Source organism: Pongo abelii, chromosome 18, assembly GCF_028885655.2.
Source record: "Pongo abelii isolate AG06213 chromosome 18, NHGRI_mPonAbe1-v2.0_pri, whole genome shotgun sequence".
NCBI lineage: Eukaryota > Metazoa > Chordata > Mammalia > Primates > Hominidae > Pongo > Pongo abelii.
This window is the reverse complement of record NC_072003.2, coordinates 52,551,387-52,567,792: the sequence shown is the minus strand read 5'-3', so window position 1 is coordinate 52,567,792 and position 16,406 is coordinate 52,551,387. Positions and strand designations below refer to the sequence as shown.

The following is a 16,406-nucleotide window of genomic DNA, read 5'->3' as shown; positions in this document are numbered from 1 at the left end:
CAAACCAATTAGAAATTGTCACACTGTTTAAGAAAGCATTTTGATTAGAACTATTTTCAGAAGCATAAAGAGAAAAACATATTTAATGATGATCCCTCTAGTAGAATACTCAAGTTTAATAACCTGGATATCAGAAAGAAAATAATCCAAATACCAAGAAACAGGTATGTGAAGGAAGGAAGAGTAAGAGCAGGCAGCCATTTGCAGGAAAAGCATGCTGCACACCGCAATCGCAATCAGGCCCTAGGGCAATAAAAATACACATACGTCTTTGATTTTCACTGTAAACTCCTTTTCTCGTACATGCTTCTTCACCTTTGACATCTGTGTTGACTGATCATGTTCTTCTTTAACACCAGCACCTGGGGGAGTGGGTACACTGGGCTCGCTGTATTCCGTAGCTGCTCCAGGGCTGTCCAGCAGTTTTGTGGTATAGAAAGAAGCCACTGTGTTAGCATCATAACTTCTTCTAGCTGAAGGCCACTTTCCTTTCAGAACTGTTTGACAAATACTGTCCAACCTATTGATCATCACACGATCCTAGAAAAGCATGCAACATCAGAGTATAATTTTAATAATTAAGTCAGACCTTTGGAGATCAAATAGCTCAAGAGTCTTTATGGATTTAACCCTAGTTCAATATATGTGTATGTGCTATGCATACATATTCTTATATACATATTACAATTCTGCAACAAGTTATTTGAGTACAGATTCCCTTTGGCGAAATTCAAAAATATTATACCATAAGCAGGCATGGTGGCTCGCACCTGTCTGTAATCCCAGCACTTTGGGAGGCCAAGGTGGTAGGATTGCTTGAAGCCAGGAGATTGAGACCAGCCTGGGCAACATAGCAAAACCCTGTCTCTGCAAAAAATTAAAAAATTGTGCCACTATACTCCAGCCTGGGTGACAGAGTGAGACCGTGTCTCACAAACAAACAGACAAAAAATTATACCACAAAGATAGTTTTATTTTTGCTGTTATAATTAAAAAGTAATACAGACTCCTAATAAAAAGTTCAAACAACTTAGATGTATACAGAAGAGGAGAAAACCCTCCATTCTCCCATTTCCCAACCTCATTCTTAAAGGTAAGTATTCCAGCACTAGTCTAGTCACACAGTGGAAAAAAAATTGGCCGGGTGCACTGGCTCACACCTGTAATCTCAGCACTTTGGGAGGCCGAGACAAGCGGATCACTTGAGGTCAGGAGGTCGAGACCATCCTGGTCGACATGGTGAAACCCTGTCTCAACTAAAAATACAAAAATTAGCCAGGCAGGGTGGTGGGTGCCTGTAATCTCAGCTACTTGGGAGGCTGAGGCAGGAGAACTGCATGAACCTGGGAGACGGAGGTTGCAGTGAGCTGAGATTGTGACACTGTAAGCCAGCTTGGGTGACAAAGCGCGACTCAAAAAAAAAAAAGGAAGAAAAATTGTATTAATCCAATCTTTCTTCTTCCACTGAATGTACATGTATTTAAATGAACTTTTCATTCTAGGTCACAACTGGCTACAGTAAACTTCTTCAAGGAGACTCAGTCAAAAGCACCTATTTCATAAAGAAGCACTTTAGGATTAACTTGAAAGTAAGGATTCATTATCTTTTATTCTAAACATTCTAAAGTTATGTTGAGAAGCATACACATTAAAGCAGAACTATTTACTTGATAGCAGTAATTTATACTTTTGGAGCTAACACCAAAATGTCATCCTACATTTTACGCTGACCTATTTTTCCACATAGTAAGAATATCTACCATTGAAGCAATATAGAAAAATACTAAAAAATGACCTATCCCAATAAGAAATTATTTCTTTACCTTTGGCCAATACGAGGCTGCCAGCATATATCCACCTTGTAAGATGTAAGCAGGCTCTGGTGTGCCATTGTTCATCTGAAAACTATCCTGAGTCTCATCCTGGGTAGTGCTCAGTGACGCGACGCTTTCTTCATCATAGGCTTTCATGTGAGTAGTGCTTTCTGCTAAGAACAATTATAATCATTTTTTAAAAAGACTGCATAAAATAGTTTTATATATAAAGATCTTATATAATTATTCAGAAACATCTGAAAATGAAAATGTTAGAAGTAAAAACAAATGATTAAAAAAAGGGAAAAAATCACCTAGAATATAAAAATAGTACCTATCATTATTATTAAGAGACAGGGTCTTGCTGTGTTGCACAGCCTGGACAGAACTCCTGGGCTCAAGCGATACTCCTGCCTCAGCTTCTCAAGTAGCTCGGATTACAGGTGTGCACTATGCCTGACTTCATTACTCATTATTTTTTAAATGATGCCTGATTGGTAGACTTCATCTGGATTGGCAGAACTATAAATACCTGATGAGGATACCATAATTCTCTCGATTAGGTGACTCTTGTAACTCTTAGAATTGGGCACATTCCTTGCGGCAACCCTGAAAGTTATGCCTATGGAGTTGTTACAAGAGACCCCAGCTCCTGCTCATGTTTAATTGGACTCATTTTCTTGCCCCTGAACTGGTGGACTGCTGCAAGGGCTCCTGCAGAAGGGGACCACCAAACACTGTTCTGCTGACAAGCATTTGTCATGGCTGACAAAATGGCTTATGATATTCTCATTGGCTTAAGACTCTTGGTGACTGCTATATAATATTATCTTTTACTTGTTCACTCATCAACTTGTTCCTGGGAAAAATATAATATTCAATTTAAGACAATCACAAATAAATCAAACTACTGTGTAAAATTTCTAATTCAATTGCCTGATTAATCTACTGTGTAATGCCTTGAATATTGAACAGGGAATTTGTATCAGTAACTAGTTTTCTTCTCAATAGTGCTTTCCTAAGAACATATGTATATATAAAACTTAAGCAAACAGGCCGGGCGCGGTGGCTTACGCCTGTAATCCCAGCACTTTGGGAGGCTAAGGCTGGCGGATCACCTAAGGTCAGGAGTTCGAGACCAGCCTGGCCAACATGGTGAAACCCTGTCTCTACAAAAATACAAAAATTAGATGGACATGGTGGTGGGTGCCTGTAATCCTAGCTACTTAGGAGGCTGAGGCAGGAGAATTGCTTGAACCTGGGAGGTGGAGGTTGCAGTGAGCTGAGATCGTGCCGTTGCACTCCAGCCGAGGCGACAAAGCGAGACTCCGTTTCAAAAAAACACCTTAAGCGAACAATTTTAAACATCCTTAAGTTACCTGAAACAAGTTCTTTTCATTTTCACTTGAAAAGTTATATTAGGCCAGGCCTGGTGGCTCACGCCTGTAATCCCAGCACTTTGGGAGGCTGAGGCAGGTAGATCACCTGAGGTCGGGAGTTTGAGACCAGCCTGACCAACATGGAGAAACCCTGTCTCTACTAAAAATACAAAATTAGCCGGGCATGGTGGCGCATGCCTGTAATCCCAGCTACTCATGAGGCTGAGACAGGAGAGTCGCTTGAACCCAGGAGGTGGAGGTTGAAGTGAGCTGAGATTGCACCATTGCACTCCAGCCTGGGCAACAAGGGCAAAACTCCATCTCAAAAAAAAAAAAAAGAAAAGAAAAGTTATGTTAAAAAAGTAGAATTATTTTATGCATAGTACCTCGTTTTTGGGCTTCCTCTTCATCACTGTCACTTTCTTCTGATGAAGATGAAGAGGAGGAGGAGGAGGAAGAGGTGGAGGAAGAGGATGAAGAAGATGCTGAAGAACAAGATGAAGATGAAGAAGAACTAGAGCCTGATCGAGAGTGGGAGCAAGAAGAGGAGGATGATGAGGAAGAAGATGATCTGGAAGAACAGGATGATCTCTCAGAATCTGAGTCAGAATCAGAACTAGATTCTGATCCTCTTTTGTGGACTCTTGGTTTCTTAGAAGCTGGGTTTGGAGTTAGGGGTTCTGTTCTGGCTGCAACCATGCGTCTGTCTGTTTCACTTTTTCCACCAGATTTCTGGTCTCCAGTAGCCTGTGGTAAAACACCATTCTTTGGACTTACAGGCTCAGATTTTATTAGTGTCCTGGTTTCCACAGAAGACATAGATTCTTCTTCAGAAGACTGAGGCTCCTCTTTAAGGTTTTCACTTTTAACTTTCATCTCCTCTAGAATAATACCTTTAGCATCTAGGAGCCTAGGTAGAGAGGTAAGAGGAGAAGCAGAAAGTGCTACTTGATATTGCTGTAAAAGTGGGGTAGAAGTCCTTGAATGAGCCATCTTACTTTGACTGTAGTTCCTCTGAGCTGCCATAAATGAGAGTTCAGGATCACGAAGAATGTGATAGTCTGTTCGGCTCACCCCGTGTTTGGCAGCACCAATAAGCAAATCCCTATCATGAGGGCCACATTCCCACCAGACTGGTAAATCTGGATTTGGATGGCAAAGCTTCAAGCGTTCAAACAACTGTGGATGTCGAAGGGCCTGTTCCCGTACTTTCCTTAGAAGTTCAATGCGATACAAAGTCCTAGAAGCACGTTCTTCTGTGATGGGCTGGATAAAAATATTTGGATCCACCAATTCTACATATTGAAACAAGGACAAAAATATTAATCTCAAAAATCCTTTATTTATAAATAAATCATTATAAATACATCTTTATATATTTATAACAATACCATTTCTAAAATGTGCCTCCATGCAATATCACTGTATAGTTTCCAGAATTTCTTTTCAGTGAGGAGAAATTCAGTGAGGATTTTGAAATTTTGAAATTTCAGTAAAAGTTTTAAAAAGGAGAAAGTTTTAAAAATAAGCACTAAAAATCATGTAACATAAAACACTGGATGTTAATGTAAAACATAAGATTATTTTGGAAGTACATTAATAGAACTGGGAATTTTAAGAAATTCCCTATGAGCTATGCATTTAATAACATTTGTCTTAATGACACAAACACTTGCTCAAACTCACTTATAAATATAAATTGGAAGTGTTCAGGGTTGTCCAATCTTTTGGCTTCCCTGGGCTGCATTGTAAGAGGAATTGTATTGGGCCACATATAAAATACACTAACGATAGCTGATGAGCTTAAAAAAATTGCAAAAAAAAAAAAACCTCATAATATTTTAAGAAAGTTTACGAATTTGTGTTGGGTCGCATTCAAAGCTGTCCTGAGCCATGGGTTGGACAAGCTTGTGTTAAGTGATACTCCATAAACAAACGTAAGCTGGCATATCTCAAACTGCAAAAGGTAACAGGACATTGGAGTGAACTCACAGGGGCAACAGGGGCTTTCTCAAATTTCTAGGGAAACACAGCCACATCTTTCAAACACTGCACAAATTAATAGCTTGAGATAGTTCAGTTTCAACATGAACTCATGCTACCTCATACCTCTGATAAGGTTATGCCTTTGCAAAAGTGGGCTACTGACACTTGGGAAGTACTCAAGAAATACAGGCTTGCTGAAATAATGCACGGATCAACATAAGCAGCTCCTAATGCCAAATATGGAACAATCTGAACCATAAATAAAGACAATATTGGATTGTACCCTATAGAATAAGTACCCATGAATCCATACTGATATGAATAAATAACTGATTAAATAGATGAGAGAGAATGAAACATCCTTTCTTACAGCAGAATTCCACAGGAAAAACTGTTGTAGACAAGATTTAGTATCTGGCAGATACTAAAAATCAATGGGTGAAAGTTTGAGAAGAAACAAGATTTGTGAAGCTTAAGATATTTGTTAATTACAGTAATTTTACACTGGCAAAATGCAGCATAAACTACCGTAACCAAACAATTAAAAGTCAACATCATCAGTAATAAGACATACTGACATCACCAATCCCTTGATATTATATTCTGAGAATACATCATTTCTGTGGCACTCTTGCCAAAAATGCATGACCTCAATCCAGTCATGTAACAACATAAGACAAGCTCAAATTGAGGGATACATGGCTAAATAACTGATCAACACTTTTCAAAGGTATCAAAGTCATTAAAGATAAGGAACAGCTCAGAACCTGTTATGGATTGCAGGAAGCTAACGAGAAAGAAAAACCAAATACATTGCAGGATCTTGGAACAAAAAGGGACATTAGTTGAAAAACTGGTAAAATTAAAATAGGTATTTAGTTTAGTTAATGGCTTTAATGTTAATTTCTTGTTTTGATAATTATACTATAATTGCTCTGGTAAAATGTTAACATTAAGAGAGGAAGGGCCAGGCGCAGTGGCTCATGCCTGTAATCCCAGTACTTTGGGAGGCCAAGGCGGGTGGATCACGAGGTCAGGAGATCGACGAGGTCAGGAGATCGAGACCATCCTAGCTAACACGGTGAAACCCCATCTCTACTAAAAATACAAAAAATTAGTCGGGTGTGGTGGCAGCCACCTGTAGTCCCAGCTACTCGGGAGGCTGAGGCAGAAGAATGGCATGAACCCGAGGGCGGAGCTTGCAGTGAGCCGAGATCACGCCACTGCATTCCAGCCTGGGCGACAGAGCGACACTCCATCTCAAAAAAAAAAAAAGAAAAAAAAAAAGAGAGAGGAAGGGTGAGAGATAGATGGAAACTCCTCGTACATTTTTTGCACTCTTCTGTAATTTTAAAAGTAGTTCAAAACAAAAAAATTTGAAAAAAAATCAAGGACCATGCAAAAATCAATATGGAGCAGGAAACAAGGTGGGAAGAACACACTCTACTTCTAAGATTTGAAAAGTTATACAGTGCCCAACCAGTGCACACATTTGATTAATAATTGTGGCTACTTAAGAAGGAAACAGAAGTATTATTTTTCTTTCAATATGTTATGTTTTTAAATAATTACTGGATTGTGAGGACATAAATACTTATTGAGTTGTCAGACCTAATTATTCATTAGACAGAAATGTTAGGTAATTCTTCTGGCCTTGAGTGCTGTGAAAAAAATTACTGAGACATTAAGGACACTGTAAAGTGAGGAAATTTGAGAAACGCTCTGAGTTAAACAGAACCTCAACCTCACTCACATTTTTTTTTAACAAAGCATTAATATGAAATCTATTTTACATTTGATCTTAGCCAAAAGGCTAAGAGAAGCGATTGAAATTTATTTTAATGTGACATGAAAGCAAAACATAATATTCTATAAAATACACCAATTATTGTCCCATTTATTTTATATTCTATTAATATGAATCATCATTTGAGATGTGAATAATGTTTTGTTTTGTTTTTTTCTTTTTTTGAGACAGAGGCTTGCTCTGTCGCCCATGCTGGAGTGAAATGGTGCGATCTTGGCTCACTGCAACCTCCGCCTCCCAGGCTCAAGTGATTCTCGTGCCTCGACCTTCTGAATAGCTGGGATTATGGGTGTCTGCCACCATGCCTGGTTAATTTTTGTATTTTTAGTATAGACAGGGTTTCACCATGTTGCCCCACCAGCCTTGGCCTACCAAAATGTGGGGATTACAGGCGTGAGCCACCGCGTCTGGCCTGAGATGTGAAAAATGTTATTGAACCAACAAAACAATGGGAAGAAATATCCAAGCAATGCATGCGTGCCTGCACTGGTTTATGAGGGATATCCAGCACTTGAACACTGTGGGTCTGCACTCTTCCTGCAAATGGAACCATGTTTGATTATTATAAAAGAACACTTACCCAGAATTTTCTCTCAATTTCTATTAACATAGAAATAGGTTTTTGTTAGCCATTAAAAAGTCTCCAAGCCATTTTTGCATTAATCAAGCTGACATCATAAAGTCATTGCCACTTTCTAGCCTGAGTGATATGTTCATTTTTTAATGCTATGATTACATGCTTATTTAGGGTGATACAGTTCTCCTGCTTCTATAATACCTATGTTAATCTTCCTTTTTTGAAAAAACCAAACTTGTGTAGCATTTTGCATCCATCAATTGGAAGCAGGATGGCAATAAGCACACTTACGCAATTCTTTTTTTTTTTGTTTTTTGTTTTTTTTTTTTGAGACGGAGTCTCACCCTGTCACCTAGGCTGGAGTGCAATGGCGCGATCTCAGCTCACTGCAATATCCGCCTCCCAGGTTGAAGCGATTCTCCTGCCTCAGCCTCCCGAGTAGCTGGGATTACAGGTGCGTGCCACTATACCCAGCTAATTTTTTGTTTCTTTAGTAGAGACGGGGTTTCACCATGTTGGCCAGGCTGGTCTCGAACTCCTGACCTTGTGATCCGCCTGCCTCAGCCTCCCAAAGTGTTGGGATTCCAGGTGTGAGCCACTGCGCTGGCCACACTGAGACAATTCTTAACAAAGACACCAACCATTTGAATTATCTTTTAACAACAGTTAAAATGACAAGCTGTTTGTCTTCTAATGTGCATTTTAAGCTAAAGTAAATATAATACTTGTAACAAAGGTTGGTATTGTAGGTTTCTGGCTTATAGACAGACCTAAGCAAATTTTTATAGAGGGGATTTCCAGAGTGGTGGCTGTTGTGAGGCAAGTGATGTTACTTACTATTTGTGTGCCCTCCACTAGAAAGCTATGGAATGGGAAGCCCAGGACCAAATGTAAGCTGAAAGCTTCTTTTGTCTCTTCAATCTGCTTGTCCACGACCAGAGAGAAAGCCTGGCGTAGCCTGGTCACACAGTGTATGAGCCAGAAAAAGGAGTTTCCTCAGGAACTGGCCATGGAGGCCCTCGATCTTCTTTGAAATGTCACTCAAAAGGAAGCTCAATTTTGACACACTGTTTTCAATGAAGCCAATCATCTCCAGCTTTTGGAGGGTTAATAGCTGCTGAGGAGGGTATATGACCTGGCACTTGACCAGTTCTTCCAAACAGAAAACGTAAATTTTGAAGATGGCTGCTGCAGAGCACAGACTGATATACTGCTTGATATCAGACCTGTCCACAAAGGCCATGTCAATCTTCACAGAGATGTTGGAAGTAGCTGGAATCACTACATTAAAATGCCTTTTAATCTGATTAATTTGGGTCAAGACAGCGTTGACCATGCCAATGGCACCTGATGGCTTTCATTATGGGTGGCTGTGAGACTTTCTATCTCATCAATCAGTGAAAATGCCAGAGCATCTTTATAATCAATCAAATCCTGAATCTTCTGGAACGTCTTAGTTATCAGCTTGTCACTTTCAGAAAACCGTTTAGAAAAGAGGTTAGGGCTATTTATTTCAATTAATTGGCCATACCAATACCTGCTTGAAAGTTTAATAGTCAATTTGTGGGCTAATGCTTTACATAGGAATGTTTTTCCAGTTCCTGGAGGACCCTGTAGCAGCACCACCTGGTTCCAGGTGCTGAGGCTGCTGTTGACATTCTTGTCTGAAAATGGTAAGACTGTAATCACATAATCAAGGTGTGATTTGATTTCCACATCAGACACTAGGCTGTTCCAAAGCCCATGGAATTTGACAGCAGGCAGAACCCAGTGATTTGCCACAATTATATCTTCTGTCTCTTCCTCCAAATTTTCACTGCTAGGGCCATCTTCATTCTGCTGGAAGATGTGAAGTGCAATAGTGCACGCACTCATCAATGAGCTATGGGTCTTTAACTTTTAATTCTGTGTCAACAACAGAATCCCGCATGTTCCTGGTCAGAAAGGGTTCACCAAACTCAGTCCATGTGTAATCACCAAACACAGTACCATATGTTTGGTGAGTAGCTTTCTGTTTATTTATTTTAGGGACAAGGTCTCGCTCTGTTGCTCAAGATCAAGTGCAGTGGTGTCATCATGGGTCACTGCAGCCTCGACCTCCTGGGTCCTGGTCCTGGGTCCTGCCTTAGCCTCTCAAGTAGCTGGGACCACAGCCATGCACCACTACACGTGGCTATTTTTTTTATTTTTGTAGAGATGGGGTCTCCCTATGTTGCCCAGGCTTGTCTCAAACTCCTGGGCTCAAGTGATCCTCCTACCTTGGCCTCCCAAAGTGCTGAGATTACAGGCATGAGCCATTGTGCCCAGCCTGGTATCTTTCTAACACTCAGCTTTATGTCCTTTTTTTTTTTTTGTAGTGCTGCCTCTGTGCTGATGCACCTCCATGTGGACTGTCTGCAACTTGGCCACGCAGGGCAGTGCCTGCTTCGGGTTGCCCACGGCCTTCCCCATGGTGCCACTGGAAGGAGTAGGGTCCTGGCCTACGCCTGGCCACCGCCGCCTCATGCCCCTGCCTCAAATATCCTTACTCACATTTCTGAGGAAGCCCTACATTTTCAATGATTATTTAGTAATTAGCTCTTTCCCTTTTAAAACTAGAATCAAAAGTGATGAATATATTCATATCACTATATTATTGATGGGAATTAAGAAAACTTTTTAAAAATGAGCGCCTCTTACCAACTACAAATGACACAATATTTTGCTTTATCTGTCATTTTAACCTCATTTATGGTTTTCCAGTAGACCTGAAAACAGACTGAAATCTACTCTGAATTACCTAGTAATCAAGTGACTGGCTACTCCATTCAGTGAACTGACAAAAAATCTGTTAGGAAATACATTTAAAACAAGTAAGGAAATCTTTTTACTATAAAACAGGAATAGCAGGCCATTGGGTTTAGCAGTGAGAAATCATACACAACAAAGAATGGAGACAACTGTTCATGACATAGCATTACTGAGAGGAACTGTTGACAGGATGAGCTATGTCTCTGGGCTTTGAAGACAATGAAATGCATCCCAGAACAATTCCTTAGTTGAGTTGCATCAATGCCTCTGCTTAGTAGTCTTTTGTGAAGATGGCCCTGGGAGATCTTTTCTAGAAAATTATTTAAAATGTCTTATGAGTGAGGGCTTCATTCCTTGCAAAATTATTCAGGTAAATAAACCCTCTAGCACAATTCCTATAAGATGGACTGAAAATGTAGGTTAGTTCTGTTTAACAAAAGCAATCCTTTATCTTCCACCACCTCCTAATCATAAATCTATCACTAAACTCTAACTATTTTCTTAAGACTCAGTGTATACCTTTATTCTCTTTAGATCTCATTTTAATAGCAGGATTAAAGAATAGGTGATCTTTAAGCTAGTTTATTTATAATTCTAAAAAATTACTGACAAGTTGAATTAGATAGTATTGAAATTTCACATAAAAAAGACAAATTGGAAATTTCTGAATTTTAGTGATTTTTGCTTCTTTGACCGAAACCAGGAAAAAGAAATTTTATACATACCTTCTTTGGAAGGAAGACGACAAACCCTCCGACACATGGACATGAATGCGTACAAATATTTTTCCAAACTATCATCAGTTTTCTTATGTAGCCTAGCCATAGCTCTAAATTTTGTCCAATCAAATTGGCCTCTGTCAGGGTCAAAAACGACTCCAAATGTAGATACAACTCTATAAAAGTCAGCTTCTTCTCTTCTTGTCCATCTATTTTGAGTCAGATTAAAGAAAAAAACCACACTCGTCACTAAAATTAATATTAATACTAAATATAATGACTATAATACAAACTTAAAACATTTCAAGTACCTAACACTATAGGATTAAATACAAGCTTGCTGCCTTGTAAAACATTTTTAAATGCTAGTTAACTCATCTATCCAACCATACTTTTTTAAAAAACATTTACTTTTAATGGGCCGGGCGCGGTGGCTCATGCCTGTAATCCCAGCACTTTGGGAGTCCGAGATGGGCGGATCTCAAGGTGAGGAGATACAGACCATCCTGGCTAACATGGTGAAACCCCATCACTATTAAAAATACAAAAATAAAATTAGCCGGGCATGGTGGCAGGCGCCTGTAGTCCCAGCTACTCAGGAGGCTGAGGCAGGAGAATGGCGTGAATCCAGGAGGTGGAGCTTGCAGTGAGCCGAGATTGTGCCACTGCACTCCAGCCTGGGCGACAGAGCGAGACTCTGTCTCAAAAAAAAAAAAAAAAAAAAAATTTACTTTTAATAGTTAAGGATGTGTGCCTGTGACACAGCCTCAGGAGGTCCTGATGACATGTGTCCCCAAACATACTTTTAAAAGTATACACCATTCCTTCAGACAATAATGGTGTTTTGCATTTTTACTATGTGAGAAAATAAACACAGGATACAAAATCATGTAAGACGATCCTGCCCTTCAGGAAAAAGATAAAATCAAACACATTTATAGTATAAGGTAATACCTTATATTTGTATGAGTTAAAGAAACCAAAAGTTTCAGGGGAGCACAGAAGATAGAAGGATCAGTTCAGACTTGACAATCAAGAAAGGCATCACAGAGTAAGTGGCATTTCAGATGGGACGAGGCTAAGGTTAGGGAAAGCAAGGAAGAAAGCACAGAGTAAGCAAAGAGGGAGTGGTCCATATTGGAGGGGAAAGATGAGTATTCCAGATTGACAAAGATATGGCTTACATTGGAGACAAAGCCAGATAGGGTTTGGGTCAGATTATGAAATGTTCTAAAGACCTGGGTAAAAGTAATCTCTTTCACTTGAAAGCTCCTGATGCTTTAAGATGGTAATATAATCATCATGCACCATAGATCTGCAAACCTTAGTGCATGTGTAGAACCCTGTCCTTGCTTAACTCACAGGATTGTTGTGTAAATTAGAAAAAACATACGGGAAAGGCCTTTGAAAAATGTGAATGGGCCATTTTTATCATAGTGATACATTAAGAAGATTAATGTAATTATGATGTAAAAATAGTTAGCTTGGGAAACCCAGTCATTAAATCTGGGTAATAAGAATAAAAATGGGGAAAACGGTTAATTGAAAGACTACACAGGACACAAAAAATATGACAGAGTGCCCATCCTCAAGAAGATACAATTGAGAAAGAAAGGAAAAGATGAATTTCATTACAATATCTTATATTATTGTGACAAACGAGTAGTTTACTTAGATAAGTTGCTATGTGAGTACAAAAAATAGAATACTGTGAGCTAGACTGGTTAAAAAAATTAATAGAAGAGGCCGGGTGCAGTGGCTCATGCCTGTAATCCCAGCACTTTGGGAGGCTGAGGGAGACGGACCACTTGAGGTCAGGAGTTCAAGACAAGCCTGGCCAACATGGTGAAACCCAGTGTCTACTAAATATACAAAAATTAGCGAGGCATGGTGATGCACACCTGTAGTCCCAGCCACTCAGGAGGCCAAGGCAGGAGAATCGCTTGAACCCCGGAGGCAGACGCTGCAGTGAGCCACGATTGCGCCACTGTACTCCAGCTTGGGTGACAGAGGGAGACTCCGTCTCAAGAAAAAAAAAAAATAATTAGAGGAAATGGGCCATATGCTGAGCTCTGAGGGATGGGCTAGGTGTGAAATAAACAGGCAGAAAGGGTGTTCAAGGTGATAGAAACAATATAGGCTAGGGTATAAAGTCAAAAATAAGTAGGGCACTCTGGCTGAGGGAAAAGAAGTGGATAAAGTTTAGAAATGCATGTTAAAACCTAAAATGAAGAGACCTTCAAATTTAGGCTTAAGAACTTAACACTTTTTACCTATACTAAATAAGGAGCCATCGAATGTTATGATAAAACAAATATTTTAGGAAAATTAATCCAGATTCAACAGATGGAGGGAAAATTTGTAGTAGATTAAAGATGGTCACAAATGCTTTGCCACTCTTTCCATTAAGAGGTAAAATCTATTTCCCTTTCCCCTAAATCTGGGCTGGCCTTGTGGCTTTTTCTGACCAACAGAGGGTGGCAAAAGTGACATTTTGTAATTACTGAGACTGGGTCATAAGAAATCTGCAGCTTCTGCCTTTCTACTTGGAATGGTCCCTCTTGGGATCTGAGCTCCCAGCTGGCAGCTAGCACCAACTGTTAGCCGTATGAGTGAGGCTACTGAGGCTCTTCTAGGAACCTCAGAAACCCAGCCAACAGCATACAAAGCAGAAGCAGCACCTGGGTCAACTCACAGAGTTGGGAGAAATAAAAAATTAATGCTGTTTTAAAGCATTGTGTTTTGGGGTAGTTTGTTATGCAACAATAAATAACAAAAACAGTTCATTTACAGAGGCAGTAGTATTTGAAAATTATGACTAAGATAGCTAAAATCTTAAGTGTCAGACTAAATTTTATGATCAATGTGCTGCAAATGAAACAACAAAAGAACAATATATCTTCCAGAGAACATCCAAGGACTCGGGTAACAAGGAAGTCAGGTTATGCCAAAGATAGCTATTCTTTTCCATGTACTCTATTCCTTTTAAGAAGTTAAAGCTTGTGGAATGAGAGAAGTTTGCCTGTCTTTTTAATAAGGTCGCTTGCGATTTGTTCCCTTTGACTGCAGTAGTTCCAAGGATTTGTCTTCTGAATAAAGGAACGTAAGCTTTCCATACATTTTTATATTTCATAAAAGTCTGGATGTAAAATGTAAAATATGATAGAATGGAATTTAATTAACATAAACTTTTGTTCTACTGATAATTTTTTTTTTTGAGACGGTCTCACTCTGTCACTCAGGCTGGAGTTCAGTGGTATGATACTGGCTCACTGCAACCTCTGCCTCCTGGGATCAAGCGATTCTCATGCCTCAGCCTCCCAAGTAGCTGGGATTAAAGGTGTGCACCACACCTGGCTAATTTTTGTATTTTTAGTAGAGACGGGGTTTTGCCATGTTAGCCAGGCTGGTCTCGAACTCCTGGCCTCAAGTGATTCACCCACCTCGGCCTCCCAAAGTGCTGAGATTACAGGTGTGAGCCATGGCGCCTGGCCAATGATTCAATTCATGAGTTTGCTCTATGCCTTCACTTTTTTGTTTCTGCTTTTTGAGACAGTCTTGCTCTGTCACTTAGGCTGCAATGCAGTGGCACAATCACATCTCACTGCAGCACAGACCTTCTGGGCTCAAGTGATACTCCCACTTTAGTCTCCCGAGTGGCTGGGACCACAGGCATGAACCACCACACCTGGCTAATTTTTGCATTTTTTGTAGAGATGAGGGTCTCGCTTTGTTGCCGAGGTCGGTCTCAAAATCCGGAGCTCAAGCACTCTTCCCACCTCGGCCTCCCAAAGTGCTGGAATTATAGGCATTAGCCACTGTGCCCAGTTATTTATTTATTTTTTTAAATACCTCAGTGTTCCTAAACATGACAAAAAAAATGGTTACAGTATGGTTAGTTAACTATAAGACACAATAATTTTTGTAAGTTTTACCACACTTATATAAATATGTGAGTATATGTGTGTATGTGCACAAAGCAGTTTGCTTTGACCAACATTCTATGTATGTTTTCCACAAAGCGTGATAATTGTACCCAGAAAGGCTTTAGAATGAACAGCTACATTTAGACAATACATTAAAAATTTAGTGTTATTGTCTTACCTTTGCTGTCTTTCTATCTTGGCTGCCATTTTAGGATTAAGACTGGCTTCCTCATAAATAGGCTGCATTACACTGGTAGGCACCGAGAAAGTCGGTTGTATCTGTTGAATTTGTCTGTTTTTATTAGTACGCTGGTATGCAGTGATGAGACGCCTTAAACGTGTGGTTAAAGCTGATTGAGTAGGCCAATATACTTTATCACCCTCCATCAGTTGACCATCTATAGTTAAATAAGTAATAGTAATAATAACTAAACAGATACTGTATGAAGCTCACAAAAGCAGCAACTTTACTTTAAAAATTTTTAATTCAATCTATGTGGGAAAAAAACGACCATATTTCTCATCCTAAAAGCTTCTTTTAACAATAGCTATAGGAAACATTACAACAAACTTTAAGAGCAGTTCAAAGTAGGTAGAATACAGTGGAATAAAGACTTGCACAGCAACACAACTCTTGCATGTCTAGGTATATATCACACTGGCTGGCAAATACTCAAGGCTTTAACTTAAATAAACTAAAAGCCAAACTGAATCCATGAGATGCTGAATATTGTAAACGCTTCTAATGGAAGCCTTCTGTATTAAGTTTATCTCAGTTTAATTAGAATCAAAATATTTTAAGTCACTGGGAAGAAACATTTTTAAAATTCAAGATGACAATGATGTAACTTTTAAGTTTTACCCACCTAGTAAGTGTAGGATCTAATGCTCTATTTCTAAGGTGTAATACTATAATTATCTATACCATAATCAAGCTGTAGTCATTCATACTAAGCAAAAACTACTTTTTCATTCCTAGTTGAACTATGGCAGGGTGAGGCACTGTTCATCTGGGATGCTGGTGGGAGTGAGTGTACTCTTGTGACAGTGCATTTCTATCTTGATATCAGAAGGAAATAAAAGCAAGAGCTGGCACAGAAAAGCTTTGTAGAAACTAGGTGATAACGAATGGCTCTTGATGTACACATAGAATGAAAAAGAAGTTGAATATATTATTGGATCAACACTTTAATGATGAAATCTCACATACAAGTTTAATAATCAAGTCATAATGTCATCAAAACCTATGTTCTATAAAAGCTCAGTGAGTCACTGCCTAAAGATTTGTAACAACTAAAAGTAGTTAAATTCCCCGTCAACTAATATGTCCTATAACGATTACAACGGCAGTCAATAAAAATTTTTATATATGAAGCATTATAAAAGTGTAATAGTTTATTGATCTGAT

General features: G+C 39.2%; 1 protein-coding gene and 1 pseudogene across 22 annotated transcripts in view; both read right to left on the bottom strand.

The window, feature by feature from the left end:
• Window positions 1-16,406, bottom strand: part of CHD9 (chromodomain helicase DNA binding protein 9) — a 275,163-nt gene that overhangs the window by 18,633 nt on the left and 240,124 nt on the right. For 13 of the 22 annotated variants that reach the window (XR_008514580.2, XM_024233433.3, XM_054533911.2 and 10 more), the window contains 5 exons: window positions 15,177-15,396; window positions 11,079-11,281; window positions 3,580-4,488; window positions 1,824-1,987; window positions 268-540 (listed from right to left, as the gene is read on the bottom strand). Coding sequence is in view for 20 of the 22 variants with exons in the window: in XM_024233433.3 (XP_024089201.2) it covers window positions 268-540; window positions 1,824-1,987; window positions 3,580-4,488; window positions 11,079-11,281; window positions 15,177-15,396 (1,769 nt within the window). In the remaining 2 variants the exon portion in view is untranslated. The remainder of the gene's footprint in view (window positions 1-267; window positions 541-1,823; window positions 1,988-3,579; window positions 4,489-11,078; window positions 11,282-15,176; window positions 15,397-16,406) is intronic. The other 9 variants (XR_008514581.2, XM_054533915.2, XM_024233435.3 and 6 more) reach the window with 3 other exon arrangements.
• LOC100443809 (pachytene checkpoint protein 2 homolog) lies at window positions 7,808-11,070 on the bottom strand (annotated as a pseudogene).